Source organism: Kogia breviceps, chromosome 10 (genome assembly GCF_026419965.1).
Source record: "Kogia breviceps isolate mKogBre1 chromosome 10, mKogBre1 haplotype 1, whole genome shotgun sequence".
Lineage (NCBI taxonomy): Eukaryota > Metazoa > Chordata > Mammalia > Artiodactyla > Physeteridae > Kogia > Kogia breviceps.
In genome coordinates this window covers 6,515,075-6,538,690 of record NC_081319.1, presented here as the reverse complement: position 1 = coordinate 6,538,690, position 23,616 = coordinate 6,515,075, and the positions used below count along the sequence as shown (strand labels likewise).

General features: G+C 50.9%; 1 protein-coding gene across 2 annotated transcripts in view; it reads left to right on the top strand.

The window, feature by feature from the left end:
* SLC6A11 (solute carrier family 6 member 11) overlaps positions 1-23,616 on the top strand; it is a 128,223-nt gene that overhangs the window by 34,095 nt on the left and 70,512 nt on the right. For both annotated transcript variants that reach the window (XM_059076100.2, XM_067043453.1), the window contains exon 6: positions 18,350-18,484. In XM_059076100.2, coding sequence (XP_058932083.1) covers positions 18,350-18,484 — 135 coding nt within the window. The remainder of the gene's footprint in view (positions 1-18,349; positions 18,485-23,616) is intronic.

Below are 23,616 nucleotides of genomic sequence, written 5' to 3'. Positions count from 1 at the left end.
AGGCGACGTTTGGCGTCAAGAGCCCTGCCCCCCAGCTCACTCACTCGCCAGCTGTGGGAGTTAGTGCGGCCACCACCGCCCTCTCTGGCTGTTCACGTTCCTCCATTTCCCTGGGCCTCCGTCTCCCCTTCTTTCAAGGGTAGCGTGACAGGTGTGGTGACAGGTGGGCGGCTGCGCTGGTGTCGCCAGGGAGAGAAACTTTGAGTCCTGGGGGCCTGGCAGCCAGAGCATGCCGGGGGTGGGGTGGGAGGGGTCAGCATGTCCAGGAGGCTCCGGGCAGGTGACGGGTGGGCTGGCTCTGACGGATGCGGTGGGAACAGTGACAGGCAGAGGCCCAAAGAGGCGTCTGGGGGAGCGGTGAGGGATGGCGTTTGCCTGTGCAGAATGCAGGCCGGGGGCTAAGCAGGGGACCGGCGTGTTGTGGAGGCGGCCGTCACTCCGCTGCGCTGGTCTCCCGTCAGGGTGTCTGCAGATCCCCCCTGCTCCCCACCCCTGCGGCCATCTTTGTCGGTCAGCATCCAGCCAGAGCAGCAGCACCAGGAGATACGGATTCAGAGATTGCGAGGGCTGCCTGGGCAGGTCTGGCGTCCAGAGGGTGGGCTGCAGCTCTCTGCAGGAAACAATGTCCACAGGTGGGAGTTCTCCACGAGGGAAACCTCGGTTCTGCTCTTAAGGCCTTTGAACCGATTGGATCAGCCTACCCAGATCATCTAGAACAATCTCCCTTACTTAAAGTCAACTGATTATGGACTTTAATCACATCTATAAAACACCTTCACAGCAACGCCCAGATGAGTGTTTGCTTGAATAACTGGGACTGTAGCCCAGCCACCTGGCAGAGCCTTCCCAGCAGCTTCATCCACATGCCCCCCCCCTCACCCCTGGATGCTGGCACAGCAGGCCACCCAGACCCAGGCCGCGTGTTGACCGCTGCCAGACTCTGCTTCCTTAACCATGGCTTCCGTTGTACACCTGTTCCCTCAGAACTCTACCATAGCTTGCCAGCATCTGTAGCACCTACTCTGAGCCTTAAAAATTGCCCAAACAGTATTGTAACAATAGCTATTTCAAAGTGAAAAATGGTCCCCCCCCACAAATCGCTTCCCTGTTGCCCTCCAATCCTTGTACACGTTTCGTATAACCGTAGTTTGTACCTCATTTAATCATAACATGATAGAATTGAATGTTTTGCCTTTTGCATCACAAAGTATTCCCGTTGTCCCCATTTTGCCAAAAGACGATTTTTAAATTCCATTGAATAAATCTTTCATGACATAGGAAACTCTTCCATGACTTATTGGACTCAAGATATTTACAGTTTTTCCAGTCATTGAAAATGCTCATGGAAGCGCTTGATTTGTGTGGCTTTCCTTCCCTATGGGAGATCATTTTGTTAGGAAGGTGACAGGGTGTGAAACCTCTGCCAGAATCACCAGTCTTATCTGCCCCCAAAATCTATGCCTACTTTCCCTTCCCACCCGCTGCCTCCAGCCAGGCTGGGCCCCCCACCATCTCTCTCCTCGTGCCCAGATGCTCATGGTGGAAGGCCCAGCTCAAGTCCGGTCCTGGCATTTGGGAACTGTTAGGATTGGATGAAAGAGGTAAATCTCCTTCACCCCGAACACCCGTGCCCTCAGACCCGCCCCCCCTGTCCCCGCCTTCCATCAGGGCTCCCTTCTCCATGTTCACTCGCCAGATGAGCAGGGTGACCGGGGGCCCTTTGCCCCCTTCCCGCTCTTGCTTCCTCACCCTGCTGCTGTCTCTTCTCCTCCAGGAAGCCTTCAGGGGCCCCTCCCACCCTCGTCCTTCTCTTCACTCCCCTGATGGCTCTCGCCTCGCCAGCGTCCAGCTGTCCTGAGTTTGCCTCTCATTGTCTCATGACTGCTGGGCCTGTGGGCCCAGAGTGATTTCTTACCCTGTAGGGCAAATATTTATTAAACATGTCCTGTGTACCATGCCCTGTGCCCAGGACCACAGAGATCAACTCTAAACAAGTTTAGAGGCTAGAGTTTAGAAGACAAGTAAATAGGCAGTTACAAAATATTTCCGCGCTAGGGATAAGTGCGGCTCCCAGCAGCAGTGGGGTCCACGCTGGCTGGGGAGGTACAGGTGGTTACTAATTACCCAGGGGCAGAGGAGAAGGGAGATTCCAGGTAAAAGGAACCATGTACAAAGGCCAAAAAGCTACCTTACATCCTTTTTCCTCCCTCCTCTCTTTTTCCTTCCCTCTTTCTTCCTCTTCATATATGTTGACAGAGCATCCGTGGCTTGTCGGGGGCCCTTGTGCATTTCTCCGTCCCCAGGGTAACCCACGGGGTAGGTGCTGGGAACTATCGCTTGTTGATTCAATCAGCCAACAAGTGTGTGATGCCTGTCACATGCTAAGACCTGTTTGATTGATTGAGGTGAAAGTTCTAAAGCATTTCCTGGCAGTCACACGACCAAGCTCTCTTCCCGCCCCCCCACCCCCACCCCCGCCCTCCCTGTGGCTAAAGAAACAGCGGAGGGAAAACCCTTCTCGGGGCAGAGAAGTGGAAAATGAGGCAGGGTGGATGGCAGTGGCGTGGGATCTGTGTGCAGCTGCAGGTGCGAGACCCTCTCTGGGGATGGGGAGCAAATGGAGGGTGACTGCAGGTCGAGGGGGTGCAGGGAGATGAGCAGGGGGCACGGAAGCTAAGGGGTCGGGCTGCCCAGGTTCAAAGCTCGGGTCCTCCCCCAAGCTAAGGAAATGCCTCCTACAGAGAGCACCTACCGTATGCCTGACATTGGGCTCGGCACTCTCTGTTCGTTGTCTAATTTAACTTTACAGCAGACGGTCAGGTGAGGGTCGGCACGCCCACTTTATGAATGAAGTCCCGGAGGCGTAGGTGATGGGCGTGGGTCACGTGGCAGCAGAGGCAGGATTCGAACCCAGGTCTGCCAAGGTGGATCCCTCAGTAAGTGAACCTTCAGCCGCCCACCGGCCCGAGTGCTCACCACGGGCCCACCCACCGGTGGTGGGAGGGTGGGAGAGAGCAGAGCCCAGTGGACAGTGGTTTGCGGCACAGCTCTGCCTCCGGCATGACCCTGGGGGTGGGCCTTTCTTTGCCTCTGAGCTGTTTCCTCGGCCTTCATTGCGGACAGTAAGAGCACCCATCTCGTTGGGTTGCTGTGAAGCTTAAGTGAGGTGGTGCCTTTAAATTATCTGCTGATCACACAGTAAACACACAAATCGCTATCGTTTTTATTTTATGGCTTGTCATTTCTATAAACCCATTCTCCAGCTTAAAAGAGTTTTCAGTCTAGAGGGGCAGTAAGATTGGCTTCACTCACTTGAAGATAATTAACAGCATTCTGTAGTATAGATGAACTGTCAAATGATGGCTCGGTCAGTGCTGGTACAGAGTTTGGATCAAGAAGTTGCCGTGGCCCAGAGCTGTCTGGAAAGTCCTCCTGGGAGAGGTGGGATGCGAGCTTCACGCTGAAGGATGGCCACATGGAGGAGGAGGGGTGAGGAAAGGGACCATCGAGCGTGGATGTGGAGGTTGGAGGCGATAGGCTGGGCCAGACTCCAGGCTCGGGCTAGACTAGGTCCCATGGGCGGGTGGGCAATGGGCAGCCATTGAGAGTTCTTGAGCAGGGGGTGTATGTGAGGAGAGTGGAGGGGTCCCCGACAGGCCTCACATTGCACTGTGTGCTGGGCAGCAGCTGCCTTCCTTCCTGTATGACAGCCGCCTGTGGGTAATAAACGAGACCCCCCCCCCGCCCCCCCAGGGAGAACATTGGAGCAGATGGTAACTCACTCTGCACAAGCCAGACGCTGCTGTGGTCCTGAATCACAAGTATGTTGTGTCACATTTATGACTGGCCCGGTGCTCTGGCAGTTGTCGTATTGACACCAGGAAACCGGTGCTGACTCTGTGCCAGCACTGGCACCACAGCCTTACGAGCCCCGTTTATAGACCCAGCACCCCTGTTGATGAGGAGGATTGTAACACTGCCTTTAGCCACCTGGAAATGCGAGTCATAAATAATCTACCGGCACAGGTAAGTCTGAGAAAATCTATATGATACCCCAGCTGTATTTTAAAGGAGAAGCAGGAAGGAAGCAACGTACAATAAAGCAGCATGTGTCTCAACATTGTAAAGGCTCAGACACAAACATAATCTAGTCGACGGGTACCAGCACCACCCTGGAGCGATTGCATTTGGCTGCGAGATGAGAGAGCCAAATGTTGTCTGTACTTTTCCTCTAAGTTTTACATCTTGAAATAAGAGCCAGCACCTACATGGCTACATTGTAGCCATGGCTACAAACGTGGACTGATAGAAGGGAGTGGTACTGACTACTGAGGTTCCACTGGTGGCATCGCCGGCAGTGACATGACTTTCTGAAATGGTGGATAACATTTGGTAAAGCACCGAACGAAAGATAGTACCATCCACCTTCAATTTATATGCTAATTGCATTTCTGGAAAATTCAGTTTCTATTAAAATGAGGTGAAATATACTTTGAGGTTATATGTAAAGCAGGATCACATTCGAGGCTTAATAATGATGAGCAACCCCCACACACGAGTGTCTGGTGGCACGTTTAGAACTCGTGAAAAACAGGGCGGTGTTGTTGTGCGAGAGTGTCCCCGTGCATGCAGGATTGCCAGCTTTCCTAGGCCTCAGTCATTAAATGCTGACCCTCAGTCTTTGGGGTCACCTAAAATAGCCCTATGTGTCTCCAGGTTGCCCTTTACATGACAATTCTGCTTTTGCAGCAACTGCCAACTTATATTAAATTGTTTAACCTTTGCAACAACCCTTTAAAGTAGATGTTTTCATTCCCATTTTCTGGATGTGCACACTGAGGCTTGGAGAGGTGCCGTAAGCTGCTCAAGGCCCCAGAGCTGGGACCAGAACCCTCTCCGTTTTTCTGCCTCACCAGAGCGTTTAGTACTGCATTAGTGTTTTATGGAACCATGTGCCTTAAGGTTACTTCAACATGCATTTATTAAACACCTGCTGGATTACAGGCACCCCGGTAAGTCCTGGAGACACAGAGGCAAATATCTAAGATGTGTAGTCCCTGTGCAACCTGTGGGCTGGTACAGAGAGAGGGTGGAGTGTGTGTGGGGGGGTCATGGCTCAGGAAAGGAACAGAAAGAAGTTCAGGGTGGGCAGTGCACAGTCCTTGAGAGGGAGCGGAGAGAGACAGGTTGGAGTGGTAGGCAGGGGTGGCTTAGGAAGGCACCTGATGAGATGAAAGTGGTTGGAGAGCCACAAAAGGCTTAAGGCAGAGGGGTGTCGTGACCGGGCTTTCTTTAGAGAAAGGCCACTGTGCTTGTGGCATGGGGAATGGGTACATGGGACCTGAGGCTGCATTCCACGTAGAAGTCGTTCGGTAGGAGGTGGTGGCAGCTTTCGGAGAGAAGAGGATGGTTGGAGAAATACACAAGGGTGAGAATCCACCCTGGGTGACTGAACGCAGAGGGTGTCGGGGGCAGAGAAGTCCAAGCAGCTTCCTGGCTTGAGTGCCCGTGCTTGGTGGAGCTGCTGGGTGAGACGGGGTGGTGTCAGGGGAGGGAGAGGTTGGGCCAGAACTGAGGGAGATATGCCTCTCTTTGGGGACCCGTTACGTTTGCAGTGCCTCTGAGACTGCAAGTGGAGATGTGCGGGTGGTGGACGGGAAGCCTGGAGCTCGGACAGAGGAATCGGAGTAGAGTCATCAGTGTGTGTGTTAGTATTTCTTTACCTGGGGCCCAGGGATGCTTCGGGGGGCCCTGAAACCCCTTGGAATTGTATAAAAATGATGGGATCAGGGGACTTCCCTGGCGGTCCAGTGGTTAAGACTTCACCTTCCAATGCAGGGGGTGTGGGTTCGATCCCTAGTTGGGGAGCTAAGATCCCACGTGCCCGGCGCCCCAAACACCAAAACATTAAAAAACAGAAGCAGTATTGTAACAAATTCAATAAAGATTTTAAAATTGGTCCACATCAAAAAAAAAAAAAAAAAGAAATCTTTTTAAAAAATGATGGGATCATGTGAATAAGTACATTTTTCTAGGGTATGAGTCCATAGCTATCATCTGAGTTTCAAAAGGGCCTGTGTCCCCCAAAAGATGAGAAACCTCTGGCATGCCATATTTTACCTGTTCTAAGTTACACTGTTATTTTATATACCAGAAGGTACATAATATGTCCAACTAAGAAGGATGTACATCAGAAGCAGAAATACTGCTAGTTAATCTGCTCTACCTTACCTTAACGTTGGTTATTCCTTTGTGACACATGAAATAACCACACTGGACTCTTGTCGCTTTGAAGATTATTTATCTCTCCCAAAAGAATCCCAGGTTCTCCTGTCTGCAGCTGTATTGTTTGGGGTAGGACAGCAGTCAGTTTGCATGTACTGCAGTAACAGCATAATCCAGCTTCGTCTACTGGTGTGTACCTTCTCAGATCCATAAAGTACTTGGTTGTTTCTTTGCAAGAAAATACAGGACCGTGATCATTTCTCTAATGATTTATATTTGCTTTACAGTATCAACTTTAACCCTCTGTCTGTGAAACACAGTGTAATCTTTTAAAAAGACGTTCTAAACGTCAAACAGCAATTGATTTAAAAATATTTTAACCAACAGAGCCCGTAACTCAGCCAAAGTGGTGATAAAAGGATCAGCTCTGAGCCAGGTCCCTTACACTCCGAGTGGTAACTACATGCCACCTGGAGGACATCCTGATTTCAGAGATAACAAGATAAATAGTGCTAAAAGAATGCATTTTAGAGTTGATGGAATTAAAGCTCTGGGAACGGGATGGGATACCCAGGGAGAGAATTCAAGAGAAGGACGGAGGGGTAAAGATACGTGACCACCTAGAGGGGTGGGATAGGGAGGGTGGGAGGGAGGGAGACGCAAGAGGGAAGAGATATGGGAACATATGTATATGTATAGCTGATTCACTCTGTTGTACAGCAGAAACAAACACACCATTGTAAAGCAATGATACTCCAATAAAGATGTTAAAAAAGATATGGGACTTGGGGAGATGAGCGGTGGAGGAAACTGGGTTCTCTGGGAAGTAGAGAAAGGCTTGGCGGGGGCGGGGGGACCTGGAGGAGAGCAGGAGAGGGAGGGCCCCCTGCAGCCGGCCACGCCTGGGGAGGGCAGCCTCGGGGCTGCAGGGCAGTGGATCCTCACTGTGCGTCTCTCCCTTTCAAAGGTTTTATTCCTTTGAGTTCAGAAGTTGAACTCAAAGAGGACACAGTGAGGTTGTTGTGTAGGTGACACTGTTATCCAAGAAAGAGACGCAGAAGGAGGCAGAGATTGTGGGAGAAAGTAACAATTTGTGTTTGGGGCGTGCGGTTGTAGGTAGGAAATGCAGGTGGATGTACACAAAAGGGTGTTGCAAGTACGGGTCTTAAACTCAAGAGATACCACTGGGCTGTTGAGAGACACTGGAGATCATCAGCACATCAGTGGCCCCGAGAAGCGTAGGAGCAGCTAAGAAAAGCCCCAGAAGTGTGTAGGGGAAGAACAGAGGTGGGAGGAGGCCGGACTTCCGGGAAACAGCTCAGAAATCTGCAGACCCAGCAAGCAGCCACCATGACAGCCAGAGGGCAGGGCTCACTCCAGATCTACCTTTGCCTCCTCTATGCCTACTGCAGTGTCTGGCACATAACAGATGCTAAGCAGAGTTGGCTGACTGGTTGATTAATTGATGGAAAGAATGTGTGAAAAAATGAGCTTGTAAAAGACTAAAACAAACATGAGGAAAGGAAGCAGGAAAGCAGAAGCATCTAATGGGGGAAAGTTTTTAAGCTGGGAACTGGGAGAAAGACAAGGTGTCCCTTGATGAGGTGCCCTGGTGTCCTTGGGGAGTGGCCCTTGAGTGGAGAGTTGGGGAAACAAGACAGATGGCCATCACCTGAGGCAAGAACAGGAGGCAAGCACGGGTTCTTCTTGCAACCAATGAAGCTGTTTGGGAAGGAGCGTGCTGCAGCTAGCACGGGCGGTCTGGGAGGGACCCGTGTTGCTCAGGACGCCTGAGAAAGGGCCCAGGAGAGCCCCCCAGTCGTTGTCCTGTGGGGTGGATGGGATGCGGTCTGTCTTAGGGAACAGGATCCAGGCAGCATCTTGCCCTGTGTGGCTGCAGGCACAGCCCCTGAGCGTGGATGCTCTCCTCTCCCCTCCGTCACTAGGAGTGTGTTGAAGACTAAAGTAGGAGGACATGGAGTGGTGTTTCTTGTTCGACAGCCTCCCTGCACCAGTAAACCCCTGCCCAGGATTGAAGGGTGTGCTTTCGTGGTGCCCTTGGTTGCCATGGCGACAGCAGCCTTCTAGTCCAAGAGAGATGGATGGTGTTTAAATCACTATAAGCCAAGGTACCAATGTGTTTTCCAGGCAGTAAATAATAGCTCCTAATGCTGGTGGAAGCTTGGCTGGGCACTGCATGGAATATTTATGTTGCTTGGGCTATTCTGGGAATTCGTTTTCATTTTTGTGGTCTTCATGGTGGAGACGTGTAAAAATCAATAGCATTGACTCTTTCGCTCATCTTAATTCACCATGAAATAGGCTTAAACACCAGACTCCCCCTTCCAGTGACTTTTTTTTTTTTTTAGGTATCCTGTGGACAAGGACTTGAATCGGGCTCAGCAATCTTTGTGCATGTGCTTGTTCTTCAAGTCTCTTGTCCCCTCCAGACACAGCTTCCCTGCCACCATGCAGATCTTATTTCTTTCCTAGAGGTGAGGTTCCTAGGCTGAAGCGCCCTGTGTGCTGACCCTTCTTGTTCTAAAGAATTTATTCACACAGCACATTCTAGATCAGGACTCCTTGGAGCAACAGGACAGCCTGTTCCCCTTCAAAGCCGAGCTCCAGGAGGACCTCTCTGGCGACACTTTGCCGCCTGAGCTGCCTCTGTGTCCCTGAGCTCCCACTGCTGCTGTCCCCCGAATGGTCCTTCGTCATGACTCACTGTCTGGATCTGGCTCGTCCATCAGCATGATCTCTAAGACCAGCACAGGACCTGGCATCCAGTGGGCTTAATAAATGGCTGGTGAATTGAATTGGACAGAAAGTCCTTTACCTTCAGATGGAGAGGCTCGAGCGAGAGCAGAGACTGTTTGCACCGAAAGCCCGTTGCAGACACATGGGTTTATGTGCTGTTTTGTCCCATTCATTCTCACTGGGTTAGTGGGGTCAGAATGGGCTCATTCACCAAACGTTTACAGCCTTCATAGGCCTCAATGAGAAGCACACAGAGCACACAAAGATAAGGCCCTTACCCTCAGTAAGGGAGAGGCAGGTGCACGAGGGTGTAGAATGAAAAAGAGCTCAGGAGGAAGGAGAGCTGTTGAGTAAGGGCTGCTGTGCCTGGTGCTGTGTAGACACTGGCTCGTATAATTCACACCTGCCGTGAGAGGTGGGAACTGTTATCCACATTCCATGGACTTAAGAACCCACGGCTCAGGGACTTCCCTGTTGGTGCAGTGGTTAAGAATCCGCCTGCCAATGCAGGGGACACGGGATCGAGCCACGGCCTTGGAAAGATCCCACATGCCGCGGAGCAGCTAAGCCCGTGCGCCACAACTGAGCCTGCCCTCTACAGCCCGCGAGCCACAACTACTGAAGCCCGCGTACCTAGAGCCCGTGCTCCGCAACAAGAGAAGCCACTGCAATGAGAAGCCCGCGCACCACAACAAGGATTAGCCCATGCTCATGGCAACTAGAGAAAGCCCACGTGTAGCCACGAAGACCCAATGCAGCCAAAAATAAATTAATTAATTGCAAAACAAAACAAAACCCATGGCTCAGAGGGATTGAGTCAATCTGCCGCATTATTGTCCGCACCTTACAGAAAAGAATATCAAGACCTAGAAAGACAACTTGCCAAAACTCAGCAACATACATAGAAAGCACCAGAGGCTGGGTTTTGAACTTGGATTTTCTGGAGTCAAGGCCTATCCCGTATCTGTGTGCTGCATTGCACAGTGTGCTGTAGGCTATGGAAGGAGCATTTTGTCCTTCCTGGATGGCCTCATGCTGAGACCTGGAAGACATAGTAACTGAATTGGTCTTGAAGATTGGCAAGATTTTGGTAAGTAGAGAAGGAGGAAAGGAGCTTCTGGGTGAACAGAAGCAAAGGCTTGCACGCGGGAAAGTGCAGGGTTTGTTCAGGGAACACAGGGAGATGTGGTGTGAGGTGAAGCTGCACTTGGATTCCCCGTGCGGCTGGGTAGTAGCTGAGTGTCGGCTTTGGAGTTGGTTGCACCTGAGCTTGAATCCTACCTTTTTCTAGCTGGGCAACCGTGGGCCAAATACTCTAATTCTGGGTGCGTCTGTTTCCACCTCTGTGCAATGGGAATGATAATACTACTTTCTACTGTTCAGAATTGGATAGCATAAGAGTAAAGCATGTAGAGCCAGCAATAAATACTAGTCCCATCATTATCTCGTTACTAAGTATCTCCTGATCTTCCATTTCTCCCAAACTGAGCGCTTTCCCTCTTGAGCTTTCTGCTTTCAACCAGGATGTCCCTGACTACGAAATAATAAAGCTCTGGGATCTCAAGGTTGGAATAGGCCCTGGGTGTGGATGATCTTTCTCGTGCCAACTATCAGCAAGAAGGAAGAGTAACACCATTGCCTGGTCTCCTAAGATGTGGGGTTTCTTGCCCACAACGCCCCAACCCTGATGATGAGATTAGATGTGGAGTGAATCCTTCTCTCCTGAACTACCAGGGCCGGGAGTGGCCTTTTGGGGTCAATGTCTGAGAAGTCTCTGCAAGTTCCTCTCCAGAAGCTGCACCTGAGCCCCCGGCCACCACGTACCCCTCAGTGGGGAGCCCATGAGCCCCTCCCTCGTTAGCTGGGTTCCTGGGGCCCCACCGAGGTTGCTGCTGCCCACCGTCCTCAGCTTCCCCAGAAGTCTGGCTTCTCGCTTTGCAGGGCAAGCGTCATCCCTGACATAAACCTGTCTGTGATGACACATCTGAGACCCGTCCTTCCCTTCAGCTCAGCTTCTGAATCCCTTCTATTCTTTTAAATCGGAATTCTGTCTTAACTGGTCCAGCCTGATAGAATGTCTTCCATCCCATCTAAGCACCCTCTGCACCCTGGCCCCTCAGCAGCCGCTGGAGCCAGGACTTCAGAGGATTCCGTCCGTAGTGGCCACTGTAGCCCACTCCTGCTTCCTTCCGTCCTTTATCCCGGAGTCTGGCTGCTACAGCTCCTCAGGATGGCTGTGCGCACGTCTCTCTGTCCTGATGATTTTTTTTTTTTAATCTCTGAGTCCTGTTCACCCAACTCACCCAGATTTTCCAGCCACTGAATAGCCACCTCTCAACACCAGCCTTTCCCTGCTACCACAATTCCAGGCACTCCCTCTGGCAGTAAGGGGATCCCATGGGGATTTTCGGGAGACACCACTCCGTCCCTCCCCATGTAGCTAAGACAGCCTCTCTGTTTGCATTTTTTGAGCCCCCAGATATGTTGTTCTTTGCCAGCCAAGGCCACTGGGCTGGAGGGCATTGCGTCTTGCCCCAGTGACACCAGCAAAGGCAGTCAGAATCCTTCCGGTTACTGAGCGGTCGGCGTCTGTGTCACGCGCGTGGCGTGGTGTTCTCTGATCTTCACGTGGACCTTGGAAACAGCTGTTATCCTCATTTTACACCGAGGAAGACGGAGGCCCTGGAAGGCTGCAGAGACCGTCTAACCCAGGCACACAGCTCTGTACTTGGCGATGGGGTCCACGCTGTCAGGTCAGTCTCAACTGCGACAGAGAAGGTTGAAACTGTGGATTTCCAAGAAATGGTGATCTCGGGCAGGTCTGTTCTAACTTCTCTTCTAATATGATGGACTGGACCTTCCTGCAGGCTTCCTGACTCTATTTATTCCTATTCCTGGTTGAGTCCAGGTGTAGGACGGTCGCCCTCAAGAGTCCACGCGCAGGTCCTCAGGTTGTCCTCAGCATCTTCTTCGCTTCATTCTGAGTAGAAAGGAACAGGGTGGATCATCTGGGCGGGTGCATTCACTTAAGGGAAGGTGGCATAGACGACGATTGGGAGCAGGCCCTACCCGCAGTCACAGAGGTAGTCAGGGGTCAGATTCAAGGGTTAGCTATTTAGGTTACATGTTAGACTCCTTGTAATGAAGACCTCAAAGAGCGACAGCAGGAAGAAGATGGTTCACTTCTCTCTCCTGTAACAGTCCGGGCATAAGCTGCCTGCTCGTGGGAACCCAGGCTCCTTCTGTTTTGTTCCTCTACCTTCCCGTGGGTGGTGTCCCTATTTCCGTGGTCTAAGATGGCTCACTACCTGGTCTTCGTTCCAGCCCGTGGGAAGGGCAAGAAGGAAAGGAAAGGGTACAGCCCTTCCCTTTAAGGATACAAACCTGGAGGTTGTACGCGGCGCCTTTGCTGGTATCTGATTGGCCAGAACGTAGTCACATGGTCACACCTAGCTACAAGAGAGGCTGGGAAATGTCTTTATTCTAGGCAGCCATGGATCCAGTTGAAACTTAGGGGTTTTGTTACTGCTCAGGACGGGAGAGTGGCTCTTTGGTGGGGGACAGCTCAGAGTCTCTACTGTTGTGGTGGGATGGGGACTTAGAACCCAGCCATCCCCTCCTTCCCTCATTGCCTCTCATTTCGAATCCTGTCCCTTGTCACTTTCCCTCACTTGCTCCTCAGCCCAGCTCAGGGCTGATGCCATGTTGCCTGGATCCCAAGGCAAGCCAATGTTTTGGCATATTCTTTTAGGCTCCACACATGTGCTCGTGACAAACCACTGTCACTGCACAGAAATCAAAACTTTAGCTCCTCATGGAAATACTGCTGCATTGCTAAAGTACTGTTACCTCCTTGAATAGTGAATACCTTCACTATTTTCTTTTGAAAACATGATTCCCTCCACCTGTTTAGAATTTGGTTACTTGAAACAGACAGAATGTTTTCTCTTCGTTTACTGTTTCTGCTACCGTGGTCTAAAAACACGTCTAAAAATGACGAAGAGGCCAGATGTGTCCATGGTGACCTCCCTTTTCAGATTCATTCTCCTGGCAACTTGTTCCTGGAGATCAATAACATCTTAATGGAAGTTATGCCAGACTGTTTGGTGCCTGCTATAGCGTTCTTTCCTAGGAATTCAGGTAGTGCTCTCTCAAAATCCAAAGCTGGGAAAAATCTGTTGGTGTTCGAAACAATGATTCTCTAAGGATTGGACGTTCAGCACCCTGCTTTCCAACCACATGGGTTGGGCAGATGCACCCCAGACACAGAGGCAAACATGGCTGGGGTAGCAGGCAATGATGACTTGCTGCCAAAAGTCAGCCAAGCTGGGCCCCTGAGGTTGAGGACAGACAGAGGAGCAAACAGGAGTTGAAAACAGGGAGGTATTGTGTGGCCAGGTTTGCAGCAGAGAGCCCAGCACGTGTGGTGGAGAGGGCAAACTCCTGATCCCTGACAGCTCTGTGACCTGGAACAAGACACTTCTCTTTCAAGCCTCAGTTTTTTCTTTGTCTGCAGAGCGGGGCTAGGACGTATTCAAGTGCTATTAAGATCAGTTAGAGATACTCTGTGACACATCTCAGGCACCCAGTAGGTGCTCAGTTAACCTCAGTGTCTTCCAAGCTCCAGGTAGCTGGCTCGCGGAAGGTTCAGCCGAAGTCAGGATCAGGACCCTGGAGAGCTCCAGGGAGTCCGGGTCCTTTGAAGAGGGTCGTGCTCTAGACAGGGGTCCCCGAACCCGGGGCTGCGGAGTACACAGCCTGTTAGGAAGCGGTCTGCACAGCCGTGGGCAAGCGAGCGAGCAAAGCTTCATCCGCCACTCCCCATCGCTTGCGTTTAACCCCTGAACCATCTCCACACCCACCCCCTCCCCCCACACCCCTGGCCATCTGTGAAAAAATTGTCTTCCATGAAAACGGTCCCCGGTGCCAAAAAGGATGGGGACCGCCGCTCTAGGAAACACTGCAGTTGCTGGGATGGACCTCAGCTTCATCCATCCTTTATTTCTCACAAACAGGGGAAGTGTTCTTTCTCCTGGCAGTCCACGGGGTGATTTTAGTGATATATGAGCCCAGATGAAAGAACATCCCATCACATAATGAGACAGTGTTCCCTCTTCATGTGTCGTAAGGCAAAAGGTGCAGTAAGCTGGCTTACTTTTTAGCACCTCTCTGACACTTGCTACTCTTGCTTTCGAACTAAGAGAGAACACAGCTCAGACTCATAACCTTTGGCTAGAATTTAATCACGTTTTATCTTCATTGCATTTATTTTTGCACTTATCTTCTATTTGTGGTAAGAGATAATGGTTTTCAGTTTATTGTGGCAATGTAGAGTGTTCTTATTATGTAATATTTATTTAATGTAAAAGGGCATATTGATTTAGTGCAAAGATGATAAATGTATGTGGCAAAAAAAATTGAGAAGATGGTACGAGTGATTACAGTGTGGATTAGTTTACCCCGCCCCATTGTCGATGGTCAAATGCCAGCCCAGGGAGAGTATGGAACTTGGCCAAACTGCTCAGCAAACTGTACCTTCTGACCCTGCGGTCTTGGGTCCTTGCCCCAACACCCCCCTGCCAGCTCAACGCCTTTTGAACAATGCTCAGCTTCCCAGTTGACTTCATTATCCTAGAAAACGTAGGGAGAGGCAGCCCTCCTTCAACTTTTGTGGCATTCTCAGTGATCGGACCGTCCCCTCCCCCCTATGAAATAAGTAGCTTTGTCCTGGAAGTAGGGAGAAAACACCCCACAATTCCAGCATTGGAATGCAAATGAGCAATTAGAGTCAATTAAAACAGGATACAGTATAATTACCACCAATTGTGTTAACCTTTATATTCAGTAGGACTTGACCTGCTAAAAGGAAGTTAAACAATAGTAAAAAAAAAAAAAAAAAAAACCCACAACACAACCTCTTTTTGAACCAAAGGGTATGCGCTTTGGTCAGGAGTCTCCTTTCAGAGGCCTGAGAGGTCTGACAGCTGAGACCCTCCTTCCATCACATCTACCTCTCTGGGTCCAAACCACCCCTGGCAGTGGCCGGGAACAGCCAGGCTTGATGGTACCTTGTCAGTGACCTTATTATGCCCGTAACCAGACCCCGCGTAATTTAGCATAATGCCTGAGCCCTGCTTGGCTCCCTTCCAGACAGGTCCTCGGGCCTCAGACATCTTGAAACTGAACTTTGCACCTGAACTTCCTTGCCCTCCATCATTGGACCCGCCTGTCTTTTAAAGCCACATCGCCTGTGGTTTCCTTATTTATGAACACTCCCTAAAATCTGATGCAATTTTTCTGAACCCCATTTTATGTGGTTCTAGCATTTCAAGTGGACAAAGCACAAGAGCTATTCTGAAGGCCTGCATTCTAACCTCGGGGTCCCGATATCAGACTACTGATTTGTTTCTCTAACACATATTTATTGAGCACATTGTATGTACCTTATGCCAGGCTGGGCACTGTGGATACAGCAAAGAATGTGAAAGTCCCAACTCCCTTTTTCTGTGGAACTTACATTTTAGAAATGTTAAACTTGCAAGAAAATGAAACACTGACAGCTACAGTGCCGGGCAGATGCCGGCGTGACTGGGTGATGGACGTGGAGTGAGGGTCAGGGAGGACGTGGCAGACGGGCGTGGTTTATAGTGAGGAGGGCGCCTCCTGACGTAAGACTGAGGTACTTCAAACCCACCACCGGGGGCGTCCCTGCCTGACGTGGACAGTAGATTGGACGATATCGCAGCTGGAAGGCAGGGCCCCTGACTTTTTTTTTTTTTTTTTTTTTTTCGGTATGCGGGCCTCTCACTGTTGCGGCCTCTCCCGTTGCGGAGCACAGGCTCCGGACGCGCAGGCTCAGCGGCCACGGCTCACGGGCCCAGCCGCTCTGCAGCACGTGGGATCCTCCCGGACCGGGGCACGAACCCGCGTCTCCTGCATCGGCAGGCGGATTCTCAACCGCTGCGCCACCAGGGAAGCCCGAGGGCCCCTGACTTTTGAGGAGTCCTCGGCCCTATGGGGATTCAGGCACACCCAGGACTAACGCCTTGGGTGGCCCAGGAGCCGGGGATGGACGTTCGGACAAAGGGAGGCATGAAAAGGCAGGGAGGCCTGAAGGAGGCCTGGCATGCGCCCCAGCGGCGAGGAACCTGGCACAGCGAGAGCGGAGTGGTTGGGGGAGGGGTGGAGACTGATGGAGTCGCACAGCAAGTGGGGGCAGCGCCAGGGCTGGAGCACAGGGTCCCTGACGTGAAGCCCAGCCCTTCGCTCTGTGTCCCACGACCCTGAGTGAGAGACTGGGAGGCGGACTCAGGAGCAGGAGGACACAGGCCAGATTCTTATTTTTGAAAACTTGGGCTACGGAATGGGGCTGTCCCATGACTGAGAAGAAAGGAGATGAAGGGCCCAGACGATGAGGATGAAGGCAGGGTGTGATTTCAGAATATAGTTGGAGATCAAGTTGGCAGGACTTGACGCTCCTGCTGGGATGTGAGGGCAGCCTCGGTGAGGCTGACTGCAGCCTGAGTGCCCGCAGGACAAGCTGGAGGTGCCTAGACATCCCAGGGGACCAGGTCTGTGCTCATTTCCACATCTTTGGCTGGTTCCGTACCTTCCCCGCCTGCCTCACCTCTCCTGTTCCTGCTTAGCCTTGGAGACCCAGCTCCAACCCCGCTGGTCATGGCCAGGAGAAGGCCACAGCCCTTCCTGGAGACCCTCCAACCCGTCTCTCTAGCCCCCTTTCCTGGTTTCACGCTGCTGTGGTGGATTCACGGCCCTAAGCACCTCATCCGTGTGCACACATCCAGCAGGTCTTGAGCACAACACCTGGTCTCACCATTCTGAGGGGCGGGACGAAGGACCCGCCGTGGACGGTGAAGGCATGAGTGAGAAATGGACTAGAGCAAGGGGAGCAGATCGCGGGTTCTTCCCAGCTGATAATGGGGCTGCCTGGAGTCCCATGCGGAGGGTTCTGGGGCCACATCCAGGCTTAGCTGCAGGGTCTCATGATCACTTAGTGATGTCTGGCATGGGCGCAGGAGAGATGGGGCAGCATGTGTACCATTTATGTACAAGTTCTCAATAACAAGACCTGTATTGCTTGACAGTCTACAGCTGCTCTTGGGAGAAATCAACGGTGATATGCACGTGTCTGGGATGGCTGAGGGTAGAGACAGATTGCAAGCGGCTTTTAGGAGAGCTGGACCGGCAACGCATCTCAGTTTTCATACTGCTGTCCGCTTGTGTGCATTACATAATGACCTTCCTGAAGCACCTTTTGTACCCTGGCTCCGGGCTCTCAAACATCCGCTTACAAAGGGATTGTTCTAGCTAACGCCCGACACCCAGTGGTTTCATTTTGGCAGCCTGACTTGTCCGCACTGTGGTCTTCGGGCTATTTACCTGAATATTTTATTTCCCTTATGATTTTACAAAATGAGTGTGAAAAGGAGAGTGTGGGTGCCAGTGGAGAGAGTGGAGTTCTCCTAAATGTCATGTAGAAGCAGAGCATCCATTTAGAACTCTGAACATTGGAATTGCTTCAGAATAATCATCAGCCACTTAATAAATCCTGCCCACGTGCTGACAGGAGCAGTCTGCTCTATGTACTGCCAGGGAGGGGCACGGCAGGGTGCGTGTGGCCAGGTTATAAATGACCCCTAATGACATACCAGTGGCCCAGTCCACTCACCACAGACCAGACAGAACACAACCAGCACGTTTAGTCCCATCAAGATGGTCCCATAGGGCTTCCCTGGTGGCGCAGTGGTTGAGAATCCGCCTGCCGATGCAGGGGACGCGGGTTCGTGCCCCGGTCCGGGAAGATCCCACGTGCCGCGGAGCGGCTGGGCCCGTGAGCCATGGCCGCTGAGCCTGCGCATCCGGAGCCTGTGCTCCGCAACGAGAGAGGCCACAACAGCGAGAGGCCCGCGTACCGCAAAAAAAAAAAAATGTGGGTCTTGACCCATTAGTGAATTGTGAGATGAATTTAAAGGGCCATGACCAGTTTTTTAAAAATAACACAGTATGATAGAAAATATTAGAGTGCATCACACATGTGAGATGAGCATGAGTTTGTGAAACTTCCTGTTTCAGCTCTATGTGTGTATGAGTTGTGATATCGTATATATTTCTTCCGTTCTGGTCAAAAAAAGATTGGAAAGCACTGATACAGCACCGCTGTGGGCTCTCAGTGGAGGCTCACTGCAAGACCCAGCCTTGAGGGGGTGGGTGAGAGAACAAGCTGTGTTAGGGCTCACTTCTTACCGCTGCGCTGGGTGGCCCTTTGCTGCCAGCGAGAAGCTAGGGGCCTGCCACGTCGCCTGCCACTGTCACTCCTTCTTGATTCTTTCCTCTCCTCTCCCGGCAGGTGGTATATGTCACCGCGACGTTCCCCTACATCATGCTTCTAATACTCCTGATCCGGGGAGTCACGTTGCCTGGGGCCTCTGAAGGCATCAAGTTCTACCTATACCCCGACCTCTCCCGGCTCTCCGACCCACAGGTAAGAGTCGCTGGCTCCGTGCACAGCCGCCCTCCACCTCTGGGAAGCCTTCTACATGGAGACTCAAAGACCCATTGAGGGAAGTGTGTGGCCCCTTCTCAGAATAATACTTTTCAGTGCATAAATTACATACACAGGGAATCAAATACATTGAAATACAATCACCAAAACATGACAAAAAGACAGATTTATGACATGGTAATGTAGCAAGATCCAGCATGAGGTGAATAATTCCCATGATTTCAAAGCAGTGATGAGCATACATGATATTTGGAGAACTCTGTACCGTGATATGAAAATATCTGGGATTTCTACCGATTACAGTACTGTGGTCTGTTGCCTGCCTTTGTAATTGAAGGAAATGCTAAATTTCAGTTAGAGGTCGTTTAAAATAAAAATACACTTTTTTCTCCACCTAACAACACAGATCTCTGCAGGCGTGCTTCTCTGAGAGAAACTGGGTCTTTGTTGGTGATTTTCTTTGCGGGGGTAGGTCACAGTAACAAAATAACTGGTGACCTGGCTAAGCTGTCAGTTGTCTTTGGAAAGGCATCAGCCGTTCTGAATTCTGGGTAGAACTGTTTATGCCGAAGCCTCTCCAGGTGGGTAGGGGCGGTGTGCCTGGAGGGGGTGTTAGACAAGAGATGAACGCAGCATCTTAGGGGCCCAGGTCTTCTCAACCTCCACTACTTGTTAGAAACTCCTGGGGAGCTTTTGAAAATCCTGATTCCCACCCAGAGCACAACCCATACCATTTAAAGCAAACTCTCTGGGGGTGGGTCTCAGGTCTTATTATCTTATAAAGGCCTCCTGGCAATTCCAATGTGTGAAATAACATACTCAACAGATATCCTAGTGGGTGAAGAGGAGCTCGTTTTTCTATGAAAACAAACACAGATCGTGCAGTAGAGTGTGGAATCTGCATTCAGCTGATCACGAGGCTTGCAAGAGATGGCAAGTCTTCCGTCTCTGGCTTGCGGCTGCCCCCTATTAGGAGAATGGGGGTGTGAGGAGTGCTGGTTCGCGCAGCTCAGGTGTAGCTCACTACGGTGGGTTAAAGTGGACGGTGGCTGGGCCCGTGTGCTCATTTCTGTCTCAGCTGTCCCCGCCGTGAAGGCCCCGAGGCTTAGGCCCCAACAGCAGCAGCCTGAGCTGCAAACAGAATCCCTAGGAAGAAGGAAATTAGTTCCTGACGGCTGGCTTCACTAACTCCAACCTCTGAGGCCAAAGGCTCAGTTGAAGAAGCCGTTTTGGAAAACAGATTTCCAAAATCACTGGTCTGTGCATTTTTGTTAGGTCCACAAGTTCTGCCTTGATCCAGGATGGCCGTCCTGTTCTCTCCTCTGCCCACCGGCTTCCTTCTCCTGGTCCTCAGGGCTGGCCAGTCCCGAGCATCTCCCAGAGTTCCCAAACCCGGCTGACCTCAGAACACCTTGGCACACGCTGAAATGCATTTTCTCACGGGGCTGAGATGGCACCTGGGCATCTGTATTATTAAGAAGCTTCAGAGGCCATTCTGATGATCGGAAAAGTTTGCAAAAACCCAATGGATAACCTACAGCGTTGGAGCCCTACACATAGACACGTGTGCACACACAGGCACACCCACCTCCACAGGCAGAACAGAAGTGAGGCCCGGAGGTTCACCATTCAGACCACCTGCCCTAAGCAGCCCAGTTTCCTACCGGATCTTTCCTTTAGGCCTCTGAGGCCCAGGCCAGCACGTGTCTGCAAGGCTGTTCTATGGAGCGGCCGCTTGGAGAGGTGGAAAGCACACAGGGCTGGGAGTCAGGACGTGGACTCTTCCTCTGGTTCTGCCCCTGGTCCTGAGTGACCTTCGACAAGTTCCTTCTCTCTTTCTCCTTGTGGGCCTCAGTTCTCCGCTGATGACATGAAAGGGTGAATTCAGTCAATGGTTTTCAAAGTAGATTTGGAGAGCCCTGAGTTTTCCATGAGCATGAGTTGGCTAATTATGACCTGCGTGCCAAATTCAACCCTCTGCCCATTTTTATAAATAAGGTCTTCTTGGAACATGGCCGTGGTATTATTATTATTTTTTAACATATTGTCTGTGGCTCTTCAAAGGCAGAACTGGGTAGTTGAGGCAGAAACCATATGACCCCCTGTATCAAGGCTTCTAAGACCTCCCCCCATCACCACCCCACATTCAGTGATTTATTAGAAGGGCTTGCAAGACGTAGAAGAAGTTATTCTCTTGGATTCGGTTTATTTCCATCATCAGTGGGAGAAAAAGACACACCAGGTAGAGTCTGGAGGAATCCGCACCAGGCGTAGAGCGGTCTCTCCCCTTGCTGCCGGGAGAGGCTGCACAGAACGTCCTCCTTCTCCCAGGATCGAAATGCGGCAGCACTTCTTCTGCCCCGAGGAGACCGCTCGGGACTTGGAGTCCGGGTTTTTAATGGGGGAATTTTATTAAGTGCATGATCGACCACAGTCCTCTGGATTCCAGACCCCCAGCAGGAAAGCAGGCATTCACTGGAAGTTGCATTGCTTGTATGGACAGTCCAGGCGGGCTGGTCCAGCAGAATTGAGTGGCCCAGGCATGCGGACAACCGCCCCACTTGGCGTCATGGGGAATGTCGTAGCGGAGTTCCCAGACACCAGGGCAAGCCATGCCTCCTGGAGAGCAGCATCAGGCCTGCTATGGTAACACTTTCCTGCACACCTGCAAAACATTAAATATTTACTGTTTGACCTTTTCTAGAGAAAGTCTGCTGACCCCTGAGTTGAAGAACCTTCAGACACCTGTGAGGGGAAGGTTGAGGGGCTCCAGCCCCCGCCTGATCCCCCCACTCCATCCTTGTTGCCCTCTGCCTCTACTGCCACCAGCCTCATTCAGGCCACCACCATCTCCCATTTGACAACTACAGAAGCCTCCTAACTGGTCATCCAGAAGTGGCTCTTAACCCCTCTAGGCTACTCCCCACCCAGCAGCAGAGTGATCTTTTTGACATGTAAATCTGATGGGCACCTCTTTGTTTAAATCCCTTCTGGGGTTCCCTGTGGTCTTTGGTATAAGATCCAAGTGGAGGGGCCTCTAAGGTCCTCCGTGAGCTGCCTCCTTCCTGCATCCCCCATCACTCTCCTCCTCTATCATTCCAGACCTTAGAATTCCAGATTTGGGGCTCCTTTCTGCCCCAGGACCTTCGCACATGCTGTTTCTCCACTGAGAACACTTTCTCCCCGAGACCCTCCTTCCCCACCTTGCCTGAACAACACGCAGCCACCCTTTGGGATTCAGTTTAAACACTATTTGGTCAGGCAAGTCTGTCCCAACTACCAACCCTGCACCCCTGGACTGACTTTCCAAAGCACTTATCATGTTTGTGGTGAAATAATCACATATATATGTCATATATATGTATGACCTCTATGATTTATTTATTTTGCATTTATTTGCAACAGATATTTACTGAGTGCCTACTCTTGTGTCAGAGATTATTATAGGTATTAGGCATATGGAATTAGACAGTGGACAAAAGAGTGATCCCTGCCCCCCCATGGAATTTATATGCTGGTTGGGGAAGAAGGCAGTAAACAAAATCAAGTAAAAGATGCCATCCATTAGATGGTGGCAAGAACCATGGAGACAAAGTATGGACGTGGGGAAAGAGTGCTGGGGAAAAGGACTGTGATTCCCAGCAGGTGGCCAGGAAGGGCCTCTCTAAGAAGGCACCTTGGAAGCTGGGTCTGTATCTGCCTTGCCCACCACTGTGTCCCTAGGCCCTGGATAGCTCAGTGCCTGGTACATAACAGCGCAGTAAATGTTTGCTGAATGAATATAAGAGCCAGAGCTATTTTGGTTTTTAAAGAAAGATTTTGTTGCTTTAGTAAGAAGTCTAAAAACCTCCAGCTCACCAGATCTGTGAGCTGTAATGTTTTTTGTTTCTCTCTCAGTAATGGCCAGAAAATGGATATGTTTGTGTGTGTCTCCACCAAAAAGCAATAGTCATAGCTGATTGTGTGGACAGAGATATGGATAGTGACCCCAAAGGGAAAGGAAAACAAAATTCCAGGTAACTCGTGTTTTTCGGAAGCTGGGGTGTGTCGCAGGAAAGGCTCAGCATGGCTGGAAAGGGAGCTGGGAGCATCCCTGAACCTGCTCTTGATCTGCTCTGGGAGCTGAAAGGCAGGCAGTGGAGTGTACAGTCATGATGAGTCTGCGTAAGGGTTCCGATGGCTCCTCAAACTTTGGAGGCTGGTGCATCACGCAAAGCTTGTCTCCTTGTGGGGAGGGAGGGCAGCATCCGAGCAGGTCAGTAGAATCGCAATGCCCCAGCTGGAATGTCTACTCGACAGATAGAGAGATCCAGGTCAGAGAGGCTGAGCCACTTGCCTGTGGCCACACAGCAGCTTAGCAACCCAGTGAAGACTTAGAGCCCAGGGTTCCAGGGTTCTGGGAAGGACAACTCCTAAATGAAGGGAGGTGAGGTCTTAAGAAGAAAACAGATCCACACCACCCAGTTACAGCTGTTCCCATTTGTACATATTCCAGACCATGAAGAAGCAGAGGCCACTGGTCTTGATTCCTACTCTCCCGTTATTGGAGATGTGGCCTCAGGCAAGGTTCCTCACCTCTCTGGGGTGAGTCCCCTCTTCTCTAGAATGAGGATCCCAGGCTGTACTTGCCCGCCCCATCAGATGACCTTGAAGGTCTAGGATGTTGACCCAGCCGTGGAGGAATATGCTTTTCCTTTTATAGTTATGTACTTATTTTATTTATTTAAAAAAATATTTATTTATTTATTTATTTTAATTTATTTTTTAAACATCTTTATTGGAGTATGATTGCTTTACAATGGTGTGTCAGTTTCTGTTTTATAACAAAGTGAATCAGCTATACATATACATATATTCCCATATCCCTTCCCTCTTGCATCTCCCTCCCTCCCACCCTCCCTATCCCACCCCTCTAGGTGGTCACAAACCACCTAGCTGATCTCCCTGTGCCATGCGGCCGCTTCCCACTAGCTATCCACCCTACGTTTGGTAATGTATATATGTCCATGCTGCTCTCTCACTTCATCACAGCTTACCCTTCCCCCTCCCCATATCCTCAAGTCCATGCTATAGTAGGTGTGTGTTTTATTCCCATCCTACCCCTAGTCTCT